Here is a 15,426-nt window from a genome sequence, read left to right as displayed (position 1 = left end):
AATTGGCTGGAGATCGTATCGCACGCTCGTAAAGTATCGGCGATCGCATCGGGAAGTTATTGCTACCTTTGTAAAATATAGTGCGGTGCACAGACTAGTTCATTCGGATGTGTTCATCGTATTTTTTGTAAGACTGGACAGATTTAGCCAGCCCCAAAGTAAGTTCGATACTTGTGGTGGGAGGCGCTAGCTTAACAATATACTATATAAGTAGTATACTTGAATTGAAAAATTACGTTAATTGCCGTTCCCACGGGAATTTGGAGGAAACCCTTTTTACGTGCAATCTGTTAACCTATAGAAGGAACCTACATGCTATATTTAAAATTCTAGATGCAGCCGTTTGGACTGTTCATTGTTTGTCAGTCAGTCACTCAGTAACTGTTGAATGTAGTATTTCATCTCATCAGTTTATTATGGTCATTTTGCATTACGACCTGATGAAGATCGAAACAGTGACCTAAAGGCAAGAACAAAACAACTGTCCTAAGCAGGCCGTCAATTTATTGGTACTATGCTGGTGCGGAAGTGAATAAAAAGACAGTTATGAAATTGACTTGTCTTTTGAAAAGCCGGGTATTATTAAAACTCGAAAGGTAAATCCGCGATCAAACATGTGTTTTTTCGGGCTTGTATCATTCCTAGATAACTGTTATGATCTACAAACCCAAAAAAAGCAATCTCATCTCGTGCTTAGCAAAATCATCAGGAAAAATATGTGATACTTAGTTTATGAACTTCTAGTTAAGATAAAAAATCCATATCCATACTCATATTATAAATGTGAAAACGAGTTTGTTTGTTTATTTCCTCTTTACAGTTAAATACTTACCTACTTCATGAAATCTTGCATACATATAGGTAGTATTAAGAAGGACATAGGGTACATTTCATGTCGGTGAAAACTAAAGTTAGCGTGGTATTCACGGAAAACATATATTCTATTGTAGGTGGCACTAAATTCGCGCGGGCGAAGCTGCGAGTAAAAGCTAGTAAGGTATGGAAGTCCTGTAAGACTTGGAAGAGATAACGTGTCAGGCGATACCAGGTTAATCTAGAGAGGTGAGGTTTTTCTGGCAACAATAGTGCGAATATGGTGTTATCCAAACTGTCTCTTTTTTATCTTATAGGCAAGTCCAAATTCATATCTTATTAGTCAATTAAAAGTGCCCAAGAAAGTCTTAGGCTGGAACTAAAGGTGGAAGTTCTCTTGTTGGTAAATTTTTTTTATTTTCTCATCTTCCGCATGGTTCCAGCAAAGTGAAATACTTATATCTTATAAGAAAAAAGGCTAATCCCCAAGGCGAATTGGTGTCAGCAATGCCAACCAACCGTTAAGATTTTTTTTTAAAAGCCGTGAGTATAATATACGTATAAGTAATTTATTTGACGTCAACCAATGTTGTTAAACCATACGACAATTATTAAGCGATATATAGTATCCTATAATAATGAATAAAAATTTTGAATTTTGAATACGTCGACTTAAAAAAATATTCTTTAAAAATTAGTTCACAACACAAAACTTAGTTTAATTTTAAACATGTCTTATGTGATTAGGAATACCTCCGAGATTTAAATCAAGAGCTTTGAGAGAAAGACTGATTTTCTCATCTCTATTCCTACACCCTGTTCCCATCTCACAAAACTGTTAATTAAATATGTTTCCCATCACAAATCATCGCTAAGACGCTGTCACAACACAAATAAGGCGCCTGCAGACGGGCCAAATAAAGGGGCTTACAGACAGGAAGAGCCGCTCTAATGGATTTATTTAGATGTCATTTTTTATGTGGGCGGGATCGTGAGCCAGACGCCTGGTCTTATAGCGTCACTCGATAGTATGGATAAGCCGATCTCTTATATTATTTTTCTTTTTTTTTAATGTAATAATTTGAGTGCGTTTATCGTCAATCAGCAAAATGAGGATTAAGGTGATGCACGCAAATTTACGAATAAAATTGTTTTCTATGTTAAACAGAGAAGCATATGGATAGGTCGATATGTCTTTTGGTTTTGGGGGAAACCGTTGCCTCTGGTCATATTTTATTCAAGAATAAGATAATATTTATAAAAAATAACAATAACAATAAACAAAGCATAAGAGATACATACTCGTATTCAAGAGAAGAAAACCAACTAGGACATAAAATATACTTGAAGTTTAGACCATTATATGAAGAAAAGATTAATACCTAGTGAAACTACGATTGCGATTATTTCTGAGATATCATCTCTTATTATTTGTGATACATTGCCCAGGAAAAATATATCAACTTCAGGTTCGCCCAGAAGTTTCAACCACGTTGTCTGTAAGTGTAATACAAATGCTTTTTAATATGATAAAAATGCAGCATTAAGTTTACAGTTAATATAATCATAATAAAGTCTCATCCATACTATTCCATCCTTGATAAATGGTAAGCCCTCCGTTATCCCTCGACGCGTGTTCCATCTCACCGACCGCAGTCCCTGTGTGCATCACACACACAAACACAACTGCAGCTCTCTAACACACACACACACACATACAAACCTCGTTTGTATACGACGGGGCATTGCATGAATAGAGATTTTACCTATGTGTGCGTGACCCGACATTGGTATTTTGATTGGTCATGCATTTTACGTGTTTATGGTCGGCCAGCGGCTTCTCCAGTGCGGGCGAGTAGTAAAAGGTATAATTTATAAGTTATACCTAAGCCTTAAAGGTAGAACGATAAGCAATCTTGAGACGTGAATGTAAATGAGTTTAAATATCATGTTACAGTGATTGGTTTTGGTTTTTGTGATTTGAATGTGTGCAATAAGTCATATTGTAATAATGGCACTTCCCGGAGTGGTTGGCTAAAACACCTTTTCATTTGCCTTTTCCTTGTTTTTTATGCTTCTTTTGTTTCTTTTTTTATTTTAAATCTTCATTTATCAATCTATTCTTGCAAGGTTATTATTGGCTGAGGAAGGTCTCACATACACACACACATACACATGGTCACGTCTACATCCCTTGCGGGGCAGACAGAGCCAACAGTCCTGAAAAGACCGAATGGCCACGCCCAGCCACTTGGCTTAATGACAGGATTGAGATTCAAATAGTGACAGGTTGCTAGCCCATCGCCTAAAAAAAGAATCCCAAGTTTGTAAGCCTATTCCCTTAGTCGCCTTTTACGACATCCATGGGAAAGAGATGGAGTGGTCTTATTCTTTTTTGTATTGGTGCCGGGAACCACACGGCAGAGGAAGGTCTCATTATTCAAAATTAAAGGTTTCAAGGAATCTTCATTCATCAATCTATTCATGCAAGGTTATGGCACTTCTCCTTTGGTCAGGACCACCTGCCCGAAGTTAATCCGCCATTTATTATTTATTCCTTTCGGAAGAAGCTTATTCCTCTTCAGTCGCACCATCCCAACTTTCTTAGGAGTTAATAAGACCTAAGGCATTTTTGCTTGGTGCCCCTTCTTAGGGATGCACCAACTGGCATCAGATATAGCGACTGTCCCAAATGGGAAGTAACTTCTTATTCATAGGAGCGCTTCAATTTTTATAGCGATGCCCAAGGCGCCACCCGCAGTCTGCGTAGCACGGTTACCCCTCGACTAAGACTACCGACATCCAACACCAATTTTTACTCCCACTCTTTTACTGTAAGTACAAGCTGTCCGTCTGTGGAATGCTCTCCCTGTCGATATCAGGAAAGCCCAGACTATTAATAGTTTCAAAAATCTTGTTAGGTCTCATTATATTTCTACTCTATCCTAAGTATACTCGTATGTTATTATTATGTATTTATCTGTATTTATGCGTATTTGTATGTATTATATATAGATATATATTCTGTATGTATTTTATTATGTTCAAACATTTATTTATCTTGTTCTGCGCCAACGCCGATCTCCTGTTTGGTCTCCTTCCAGCCAAAGGTTGACTGTAAGAGATTGCTTTAGCGATAAGTCCGCCTTTGTACCAACTATATCTGCTTTGTGTTGTTTTGTATGTTTTACTCTTATGGTGCAATAAAGAGTTATATCTATCTATCTATCTTCTCTTGCCTGCCGACAAGTGTGTGAACAACACCAAGACCAAACCTGCGTGGAGATATTTCGCAACAGTCCCACAGGATTCAGTCTTCTTTCTATAATCCTAGCAAGTTCGTTGCTCAGTGAGTCATTGTGTGCTTTGATCCATTGCAGAATGACCTTGTTATACTAACATAGTCTCTCCAATGATCTGTGACAGTCGAGCACAAGACTAGTTACTCGGCGAAGTGCGGGCAATACTGCGGCGATGTCTATCAGGAAACGGTTCTGATAGATACATTTTTTACCTTTATCCTTATAATGTCTCCTTGCCCAGGGGTTTGCTTAGTAATTGCTGAAGTTTTGAGAAAATACATCTACGCCAGCTCCTGAAATGCCTTCAGTTGACTTACTTCGCCATTCCGTGTCTACCACCTTTTTTAATTCAAACAACTAGGTCCTCATCCTAATCCTCATCAAATAAGAATTTAAGAGCTCTTACAAGAAATTTCTCAACCTCAATTTTTGCCTGACTATTTTGCCTTTCAAGATCGAGTGGGTATGCAATAGGCCGCTTTTCAAGTTTTACTGAAATGAAACAGAATCTGAATAAGCTAAATGTTTACGTGACTACGCCAGTAAAGGTTTCGATGATAGAAGCAAGTATTCATATATTTTTAAGAGCTCATCTTCTTTTTAATTGTCAAATGACCTCCTCGAGAAAACATCTCCGTGATAAAATATCAATTGTTTCGGAAAATGCTTTAGCAATTTCTATGAAATCTTTAAAACGTGAGAATTTATTGTAATAAATAGATTTTTATCGAGCAGCTTGCTTGAGGCAAAATAGCCCTCAGGGAATATAGATACATTAACCTTATGAAACACTATCCCAATAATTTGGGCGTTTGTCGCTATATTCTTCATAGAAATTTATCTGTAACAATGTCTTCCTTGGACAGCACTTCGCGCGTCAGACTTCAAAGAACTGTAGGTACCTATCTATTGTTGAATTGTTTAACCAATGTAATCATCCTCTTAACATTACCTATTCCCTGTTGTTTTCTCTTTAAAAAAGATCAACGGGATCTCCCTTTAAGTCTGTGAAATATTTACAGTCACCATCTACTTATATTAAACCTTGGACAGCTCTTCTGAAAGCTAAATCTACTTTGGTATTTTGAATACTAACTTCATCAACCTTTTAATCTTTTTTCGGGTTGTATTTTCTCTAATTTCACTTTTTAGGGCCTACTTTTAGTCCATAAGATCTGTCTATATCCACGATCAAGACTCGCCTGAGTCAGGTATTGACAGTAAGCGTCCTGTGTGTGACCTCTGCAAAGAAAGGAAATCTCACCAAGCCTAGATTTTACTGTATATTATACTACAACACTAGCTTTTACATGTGTTACCATTCAATCGCATTATTCGTTATATTAAAGAGGTACAGTGATCCTTTACATTTTCATCGACCCATAATTTACCACTTTGTTTTCCACTTTGTTCTATAAGCCTATCCCTTAGTCGCCTTTTACGACATCCATGGGAAAGAGATGGAGTGGTCCTATTCTTTTCTGTATTGGTGCCGGGAACCACACGGCACCAATACAGAAAAGATTCACACTTGGGATTCTTCTTTTAGGCGATGGGCTAGCAACCTGTCACTGTTTTGATCTCAATTCTATCATAAAGCCAAATAGCTGAACGTGGCCATTTAGTCTTCAAGACTGTTGGCTCTGTCTACCCCGCATGGGATATGGACGTGACCATATGTATGTATGTAGGTATGTATGTTGTTCTATTTTTCTTCTCAAGTAATTCTTGTTGTGACCTGTGCCCTGTCTGCTCCGAAAGATGTGTCTATCTGTCAAGAGATCTTACCTTGCTCACTCGAAATCTCTCTTTAGGTCTATAAGTAGGTATTAATAAATTCATGAGGTCTCGAAATTCATTAAATATAACTAAGAAATACTACTAGAATTCGGTTCATTTATTAATGAACTAGAAATCCCCATATCACCTGTCACTACCATCGGGACCTGCCGCCCCCGCACTATTCGCCCCGGGCAATCCCACTCACGTGCCAATAAACCTAACTTCAATTTATAAAACGAATTCCCAGCGCAATCCCTCAAGCGCTTTAAGTACGACTATCGACAATATTCCAAATTCGAATTTATATTTACAGCGCTACAAATGCTTATTCCTTTTGCCACGAATGTGTGATGTGCGTAGAATTTAGATATTCTTAGTTGTCAAGCGTTTTCAGCGCTGCAAGAAAACTTTCGGTGAGTAGCAATTGCTTGAATTGAGCGCCAAAGCGCTGTGTTACCACGAGACAGGATCAATAGCAGTTCGTGCAGTGTTGCCACACCGCTCTCCCCGGTCTTTGTACCCGAGTGCTTTGACGAAGGGCGACCTTAAACTGGAGATATGTTTTCATTGATCACTCTTTAGTTATAATACTGCTTATTACACATATTTTTTTTTATTTTCAAGCGCATTCACCTGCCCTGTAATAGATAAGTTGTATGTAAAGAGCTTAATTTAATATTTTTAGAAATAAAGGAATTAAAAAGACTGAAAGATTTTTGAGAGAGGCGGATTAACTTGGAGTAGTAGTACTTTCTATTTGTTTGAATGGCTACGGATAAAGTTTTATGCTACGTCTAAGTACTTACATTCTCGGAGAGCGTTATTAAGAATGTACTTATTTGTTTGTTTCAAAGATCGTGGTCTCCTGAAGAAGCCTTCTAGTAAGTAGCATAGTGTCCACTCAAAGTGAAAAACAGCATCTTTAGACTGCTTTAAAACCCGCCACAGTAGGTACCTACATTTTATGATCACTCCAATGCCATCCACAAAACCATCGGAAGAAAAGGCCTTATCTTACATAGGTATTGTTAATGTACCTACCTAAATAGATTTCAGTTTTTATTGGCTGCTATGCCATCATAAATAAGTACCTAAATATATTGAGAATGTACTAATTTAAGAATATTTATAAGTATTATTGTCTTGCTCTTATGTTTTGCGAATAACATAGCGGGAGCGATGATTCGGCTCGACCGCCACCAAAGGGAAGATCTTCCGCCAGGCTGGTGTTATGCCTGGGGAACCGCGGCTACAACGATGCTGTGTTGGAGGTTGTAAGTATATAGGTACCTAGCTCCAATCCGTGAAATCTTAGATTGCGCGATTAAGGTTTTTCGCTGTTTTTGACTGATAGCGTCGCGTGATTTTTTATTATTGTGACTCCTGACCTTTCGCCACTTAGATATCCTACTGCGACTGAGGGACGTACAGGAGATTTTCAAAAACAGGCAATAAACTTCTTGACGCAAGGGGTACGTTATCTAAATAAAAAACTTTTTACCCATGTACCCATGCTATAGCCGCGAGAAGACAGCCTTACCTAAGGTAAGCTAATCTATCTCCTCGCTTAGGTACTTAAGGAAACGTAATGTGTGCCATCTACTTCCCTTCCCGTGCAGATTTAAAAAAAAACAATCGAGGGAAAGGCTAATGACTTGGCGCTCTTTTTGAGGTGGTGGGTTGCCTGTCACTAAGTACCTATATGAATCTCAATTCCATCACGCCATACCACTGAACGTGGCCTTTCAGTCTTTTGAAAAGAGTCGTTTCACGACTGTTACCTCGTAGGGATAAAGACGTGATAAGTATTGAGGTTTATTTTACAGATTTTTTTCCTTTCATAGGTACCTATTTCCTCTTTGAGAAGAGGCTTTTGATCAATTAACTGTGTTACCTACGGTGTTTACCGCAAAATAATTCGGTTCTGGTTTGATAACTTTAGCTACCCGAAAGATGTACCTACCCCGTAAGGATTCTTTCCAGCATCATTGTCTGTTCCGAGAGGTGAGATTGTAACGGGGATTAAGACAGTAATGTGGCTTTAGTTAAGAAAAAAGTATACCTACAATCTTCGGGGTATAGATAAAGATGTTGTGTCTACCTTTCACTGTGGACAGAAGCACGATGTAATACATACTTATTTTATAATTAGCTTTTACCCGCAGCTTCGCTTGCTAAAATTTAGCGCCACCTACAAAAGAATACTTACAGATTTTCTCAGAAATACCGCTGGATCTATAGTTTTTACCGGGTTGAATAGGTAGAACCCTGTCTTATAATATACCTACTAGCGACCTGCCCCGGCTTCGCACGGGTGCAAAATTATAAATGTTATTATACATAAAAACCTTCCTCTTAAATCACTCTACCTGTTTCAAAAAACCGCATCAAAATCCGTTGCGTAATTTTAAAGATATAAGCATACAGACAAACAGACTAAAATAGCGACTTTGTTTTATACTATGTAGTGATGAAGTATAATCATCTCAATCAAAACGTATCGAAAACATATTAGGACATACATATGTAATTTTATATAAGAACACCTCCCTAATGAAAATGACTGACCACGTGTCGGCACGTGCACTACGCGTGTTCCCTGACTCTGGTCATAAAGAACTACCTACTAACAACATTAAATACTAGCTCCTGGTCAGGGTCAAAATCTACTAACAACTTGTACGCCATGTGGTTTAAGATTTGAGAATAAGACTAAGTATGTAAGTAGTAGGTATGTTTTAAGATGTGTCAATCATTGGCCATGCTGGTTAAAGTTTCCATGTTGATAGGGTCAGGGAGTTCAGACGGGAACCGCTGTGTGTTGTAGCCTTACATAAGGCTGATTCATAATAAATAGGGCAGAGGCTAGTCTCTGTCAAATTATGTAGTAGTAGGTAGCTACATACGTATGATATTAATAAATGCACGTTTGCATTTACAGAATTTCAATAAATGCCCGATTTATTTACTGCGTCGAACTTAGACAAAATTAGGACAATGTTAAAATATAATTTGTTTGTAAATATTTATAAAACAATATACGAGTAAGTAGTAAAATTAAAATATTAGAAAAACACAAAGCATCTTCAAGCCAAACCAAATCGGAAAATTACATGGCCTCGAGGCCCAGATAACGAACTGACGCGACCGCCGTACTCGGTCCGCCTCGAACAGCTGTGTGTGGTTCACACCGTTCTATCTCTTTTACACATCCACCAAACGATAAGGACAGCACGCATTCAGACTGACGACTTGGCAACAAAGCGCTGTCGTCGCGCCAGCCGATCCCTCGCTTTTGGTCGGTTAGTACGCTTCAAACCGCGTCGGAAGACCCACGTCAGTTGAAATTCAAATATGGCGAAAGTCTTTTCAGAGAAACAGATCCTCACCGATATGTTGCTCCTTTACAAAGAGAGACCATGCTTATGGAATCCGAATAACGAGAATTACAACCACAAGTTCAGTAGAGAACACGCTTTCATGGAAATACTAGAGAAATATCAAACGATATGTGAAAATGCAACTATTGAATCAGTAAAAAAGAAAATTGACCACATGAGATGTGCGTATAGACGCGAACGCAAAAAGGTAATAATTATTTATGAAATTGGCCATCAGATCAGCTATTATTTCATACTTCTCATTTTTGTTCTATAAGTAATTAGTACCCTATAGATTTATAAAAACCTTATGGTAACATCTTCCAAAAAGAAAGTAATTTCACTAAGTTTTAGAATCTTCTATTGACGTTGGATACCTACGTTGTTTTAAAAGCATAATAAAAGGAAGCATGAGAGTCTGAGAAGATAACTTTTCACCAACAGCAGATGGATTATTGTCAGAAATCTGAATATCTTTCTACATTTTCAGGTTTTAGCTGCTAGAGAAATAGGAGAAATACATCGGCCTGTTTTATGGTATTTCGACCATCTAACTTTTCTGAATGACGACGAGGACTTGAGTAACTCCAAGCTTGATACAGTCACTTATTTGCAAGAAAATGAGGTGAGTTGGTAACATTATGAATAGGAGGTATTTGCTAATAATTACGTATGAATAAATGGTTGGATCTCGTAGTTTCTTTCGTTGTTATGATATCATAACTTTGCCAAATACTTACTTACTTAAAGAGGCGTACTGAAAGCGTAGTATTACTTATAGGCGTAAATAAATAAATAAGTGAATAATAAATAACTATCACTACATATTATAAAGTGAAGTCTGTTATCTAAGTCTGTATGTATTCGCTAATCTCTGAAAGATGTGGACAGATTTTGTTCCTTTTTGAAACGTTGTGAAAAGGGGTTGTCTAAGGTGTGTTTATATCTATAAATACTACCCGTGCAAAGCCGGCGCTGCTCGCTAGTTTATGGATTCAACTTTAAGTATGTACTTAGATGTTAAACTACCTAGCAAAAGATATCTTTCTGTAATACTTTGAAATAAAAACCAAATGATCTTCAACACCTTTTTGCTCACAGTTACAGAATTTAGTGATTGATTTTGAGGAGTAAAGACTAACTACTACTACGACTACTAAGTACTTACTAGATACAATATTTTTGTGCAGCTTTTGTGACCTTATCATTTTTTTACGTTATTTATACAGGACGGCAATTACGAATTTGAAGAGGTTCCAAAGAAAAGATCAAAGTTAGAGGAAATACTACTGTCCACACCAATGTCTCCTCCCCAGATTGGCAATGAGAACACAAATGATCTAGTGAAGGAGGAACAAGAAGACTCCGTGGCCAAACAAGAGTCGGAAGCGTTTGGAAGAACAATCGGTCTTCAGCTTAGGGAATTAGACCACACGCAAAGATATATTGCGGAAAAACTAATTTCAGAAGTTATTTTCTACGGCCGATTAAATCAATTAAGAACTGATTCTTCCATTGTTACAGATTAGTGATATTCTAAAAATAAGAGAAATAAACTACTTTTCTAAAAAAAAACTTTGTTTGATTCCAATCAAAAACTGGTAACGTAAACGATCACGTTTACCGAATGACTATTTTACGTTCTCCGATCATTAACAACAACACAAAGCGCCCTTTTTCGATCCCGCATCCAACACCGAGATAATGATGTGGCAAAGTAGGTACAGCGTATATTTATGCTGAAGGACGAACGATGAACGAGGGGACGTTGTGAGACCCACCCACGTGCCCCGGAGCGGCTCGTGGCGTGCGGCGCGACACGGCTACGACGGCAACAGCCGCCGCGCCGCGGTCGCAACTTGCCGCACTGTACGCAGCTTACTAGGCGAACAGAATTCACTAGGAGCTCCCTTTACTAACCCTCGACCAATGTAAGCAGAACTCCCGCACTACTCGTATAAACCTGCAAACTTGCCTTATATTGACGATAGAATACAATAACAAGGCTCAAAGGCCGCTGGTGACGTCCCCTACGTTCTCCAATTAACATGATTTTTTATGTGTACGAGTTGCTCAACATGTGTGTACCGAGGACGGGATGTCGAATACCTATCTTGAATCTTAATGTATCCGTCCATACGGCGGGCAACCTAGATAAACTTGTCCATTAATTTACAAGGCAAGACTTGTGAAGTGGTCCATTTTCATTAAGCAGTATTATTTTTAGCGAGTGTGCGTTTTGTTTGTGACGCGCAATGAAGTATTGAAATAGGTATTGCTTTTTTATTTGAGTATGAGAACTTCATGAATAGGTACCTAAATTAACTAAATATAAAAAAAAACCAGGCAACTAATATCAAATAACGTGATTATAGGTAATTAGATAGCTGGTTTAATTATAGATACTAGTCAAGTATAAGTATAATATATAAGTTTATTAGTGTGTTCATGCCTGTTTCGACCTTGTAACTCGTCAAGTTCCTGGTTGTGTTTATTCTAAGAGCATTTATCGACTGTATAATAAGTTCCGCATAAATTAGATATACGGTTGATATATTTGGCGAGTGACCGAAGCATTTGATACGATATTAGGATAATCTAACACTCACGTCTCAAGTCAACCTCATTCAACAAGATTACCTTGTGTGCGCGACGGCGTGCGTGACGTCGTGTCTGGGGAGTTGCGCAGTGCGCGCTGTGCACCCGGCAAACATATCCTGCATGCAGCACTATCGTACATTCTTCTCACATTTTACACATGCTGTAATAATAATTATTTGAGTAATCACAGCCTTATTGTAAAGACGTTAAAGACTATCATCACCAGTTGCCTCGCCTGGCTGATAAAAGAACATGCCGAGCGCGCCGCACGAAGCCAACAAACATTACAGCGTGATATCTGCCCACTTGATTTTATGTCATCCTAGTACCAATGCCCGCTATGTCGCGGCACGCGCCATCTTCACTGTTGCAACATTGCCCCACCGGTTTTTGATGGTAACATTTTTACCACCATTTTTTAAATAATGCCGCAATTAATATTATTTGCTGTTACTACGTATCAATGCATTATGACAAAAAAAATGGTAATCGGTTATTTTATTCTGTGCAGGTACTTACTTTTCAAAGTTATATATATTGTTTATTAACATTCATCCAATTTTATCATAATTATTAATAAATATAATTGATTTGACCGATCTTTTTAGTCATTTACGAACGGTACTAAAATTAACTACCTATGTAGTAATAATTAAGAAATTAAATAATGTTTGTCTGTGCGTTACTTTACCCATTAAAATTTAAATTCAATAATTTTTTCATATAATTTTTTTATGAGGACCGATATGCGGATCCCATTTAAAGTTGATCTATTAGCATCACACAAGGTTACATCATTATTTATTCTGAATGGAAGCAAAAAGGGTAAATAACATTCCCACAGCAGGCGCTGCCGACAGATGCCGATAAAAACCAAGCGTATAAGAGAATGCCGCCAAACTAAAGATTCCACTTCGTAATTTTCACCACTTCATTTTTTTATCTGAACGTCACGATGACGTTCAGATACGGCCACTGCGATAGTCTCCTTAGCTTTGGGCATACAAAAAGAATGTCAACCACGCCAAAATGATCCTTAAGCATCGTGGCTATCGGGAGAACATAACTTTACGAAATTATCTGAAATTCTTCACATACTTCAGAAAATGTGAACATTTTAGTAAAGCGGCGGAGGTTTCAACGACAGGCATCATTGAAAAGATGTAAATACAAAGAACCTTATTTCCAAACTGTACGACAGAGTTTAGAATGCAGGCGGAAGCTGAGGACGGCAATATAGCTCTTTCTATTAATGGGCTTTCGTAGAGGAACGAGCGGGACGGGTATAGAGTAAAGGCATGTCGTAACCTCTGTTCGTTTATGGGAGCCTGGTATCCGAGATCGTTTGCGTGTCGGTCGAGGTGGCGCGGTGCTCAGCGGCGCTAGCACACAGGTTGCGGCACCTCCGCGCCGGCAGCGGAGCCCCATGGCAACATGCCAAGCAACCCAACTCACTAGCGCCACCATTCAAACAAAATAAAGGTTTAATTTATTTTGTTATTATTAGCTAAATTAGTTTTTACTGTAAAAGTTTTTTATTTGTACTTTGATTTTAAACTTCTAATTTATGCTTAATGGTTTTAGTCTTGCTATGTGCGGATTGCAAATTACCATTAATTATTAGGCCTAAGTGTCTATTAATTACTTTCAGTTAGGTATAATTTTTACCTTTTAATCTTTATTCGAATCGTCATATTTTATTTTCTTAAGAAAGAATTTGATTATTGAGTTTTAATAATAATTAAAACTTCAAAAATAATTAATATCGATTGATCGTCAAATCAAAGTACCTAATAGTTTTCTCCTGATGCGAGTACAGACATACAGGCAGTGTTTGAAAATACATAGAACCTCATCAAAAAAAATCATCCGAGTTCTGTAATTTAATGTATATTTATGTCAATGAGTCCTTATAATACAAGTTCAGTGTTTTATCAACCTTATGTGCAGTTTTTCTTCATTTATTTTAAGTTACAACCCACATTCAACATTTCACCACTAAACAGGCAGAAATTCTAAAAATCACATTTTTGGCTTCTGTGGGTCTTAGAAGTAAGTACTTAATAGTTCCTTTTTTTTAAGTTAATTTTGACATAACTTTTTTTTAAATACAGATATCGGTCAATTACAATCTTATTATGTGTATTGAATATAAGTATAGATATAGGCGATATATGAGGATAAATATTCAAATTATAGAAAAAAAGCATTTTAGAAAAAATTACATATATACTTAAACCAGTGTAAAATTTAAGACTCCTCTCAGGCGCGTAGTGCTTTCCTGACTCGACAAATTGCTAGACTCTAAAATAATCTTCCAACCAAAGTTGCATGGCATGGTTCCCTGAATCTAATCTATACGGTAAAACAAAACTTTATAAGGGGTCTTAAAATTGAACAGTTTTATGTAATCCCTAAATTATATCATCTGTGATCCATACCGGAAAATTGTCTAAGTATTGATGAATAACATCGAATCGATCTACAATGTTACTCGTACTGAACTCGAAAGTGTGATCTCGGAGCTAAAGAAATAATTACCTAAGTAAAAATTTGTTGAACTTGATAAACTATTCGTAATAAAGTTATACGAGATTTTAATCCAAGCTTTCGAAGATTTTTATTCACACGGACATAAATGAGCATTTTAAAAGGAAAGAAACCTAGTTTTCTGGTTATAAAATAAGCTACCATAATTTACAATATTCAGGCAATTCAGTATTAATGAAGATAGCCAAATTTTACAGTACTTACTGAGTACTCTACAACCGCTAGGACATTCTTTTGCTGTAAGTCTTGCTATATTTTGAAATTATTTCAGGAACCCACTTTTCCACAGGTTTTGTGCTTCACAGCGCAATGTTGCCTCTTTCATTTCAATGTTGTATCCACCTTTTCATTTACCGTATATTAAGTATACCTATTTATAAAAGCCCAGTCGATTTGATGTTAGACAAGCAGGCTGACTAAGACAATTCATAGCGGGCAATTTGATTTTTTTTCAAATTTATGTCAATATGTTCACGGTTATGATTCGGAGCGCGCAACACATTGATGATTTCAGGAACAACTTCTAGTCTAATTTTTCTCATGAATTTCGCAACTTAACCAATTATTGCCCTTTCTCTCTTTGATCTTTGGGAATTCTAGACTCCATTTACCTACAGCTTCGAATTCACATATCCGGGCCCACAAAAGTAAGCATCTTATGGATGTTAAAAAGTGTTTGTAGCTTTTGTATTTGGAAAAATTCCTGTGTCTTTCGTCACAAGACATGACCAACGTCCCGATGAATAAAATTGCTAAGCCGTCAAATGTTATATAGAATATTTTCCCGCAAACTTGCCCAAAGCATCAACGGAATACAATTTTCCCTTCATCACTCTTGATACAGATTTCTCCATCAATCTTTAAATTACAAACTTATCTTCACCGCTACATTTTTATTTATATTGAAGAATAGCTTCTATTTCAATAACGATAAAGATTATAAGACTCAACCTTAAAAGCAAATACAATTTTGTGGTGGATAAAAATTCTGTCTTTGA

General features: G+C 37.2%; 1 protein-coding gene across 1 annotated transcript; it reads left to right on the top strand.

Annotated features, from left to right (window-relative positions):
* The first annotated feature begins 9,221 nt into the window (after window positions 1–9,221).
* LOC106139923 (uncharacterized) lies at window positions 9,222–10,806 on the top strand. The gene is made up of 3 exons (XM_060944395.1): window positions 9,222–9,485; window positions 9,768–9,902; window positions 10,507–10,806. Exons 1-3 carry the CDS (start codon window positions 9,252–9,254, stop codon window positions 10,804–10,806), a joined length of 669 nt encoding a protein of 222 aa, XP_060800378.1. The 5' UTR covers window positions 9,222–9,251.
* Window positions 10,807–15,426: the final 4,620 nt, after the last annotated feature.

The sequence above is a fragment of the Amyelois transitella genome, chromosome 5 (genome assembly GCF_032362555.1).
Source record: "Amyelois transitella isolate CPQ chromosome 5, ilAmyTran1.1, whole genome shotgun sequence".
Lineage (NCBI taxonomy): Eukaryota > Metazoa > Arthropoda > Insecta > Lepidoptera > Pyralidae > Amyelois > Amyelois transitella.
The sequence above is the reverse complement of the archived record's forward strand: the minus strand, read 5'-3'. Positions and strand labels throughout refer to the sequence as shown.

Bases quoted from the DNA above. Each gene is read 5' to 3' on its own strand.
- LOC106139923 (XM_060944395.1), top strand. From the start codon at position 9,252: ATGGCGAAAGTCTTTTCAGAGAAACAGATCCTCACCGATATGTTGCTC. The intron at 9,486-9,767 runs GTAATAATTATT...CTACATTTTCAG, and splicing joins ATAGACGCGAACGCAAAAAG to GTTTTAGCTGCTAGAGAAAT. The intron at 9,903-10,506 runs GTGAGTTGGTAA...TTATTTATACAG, and splicing joins CTTATTTGCAAGAAAATGAG to GACGGCAATTACGAATTTGA.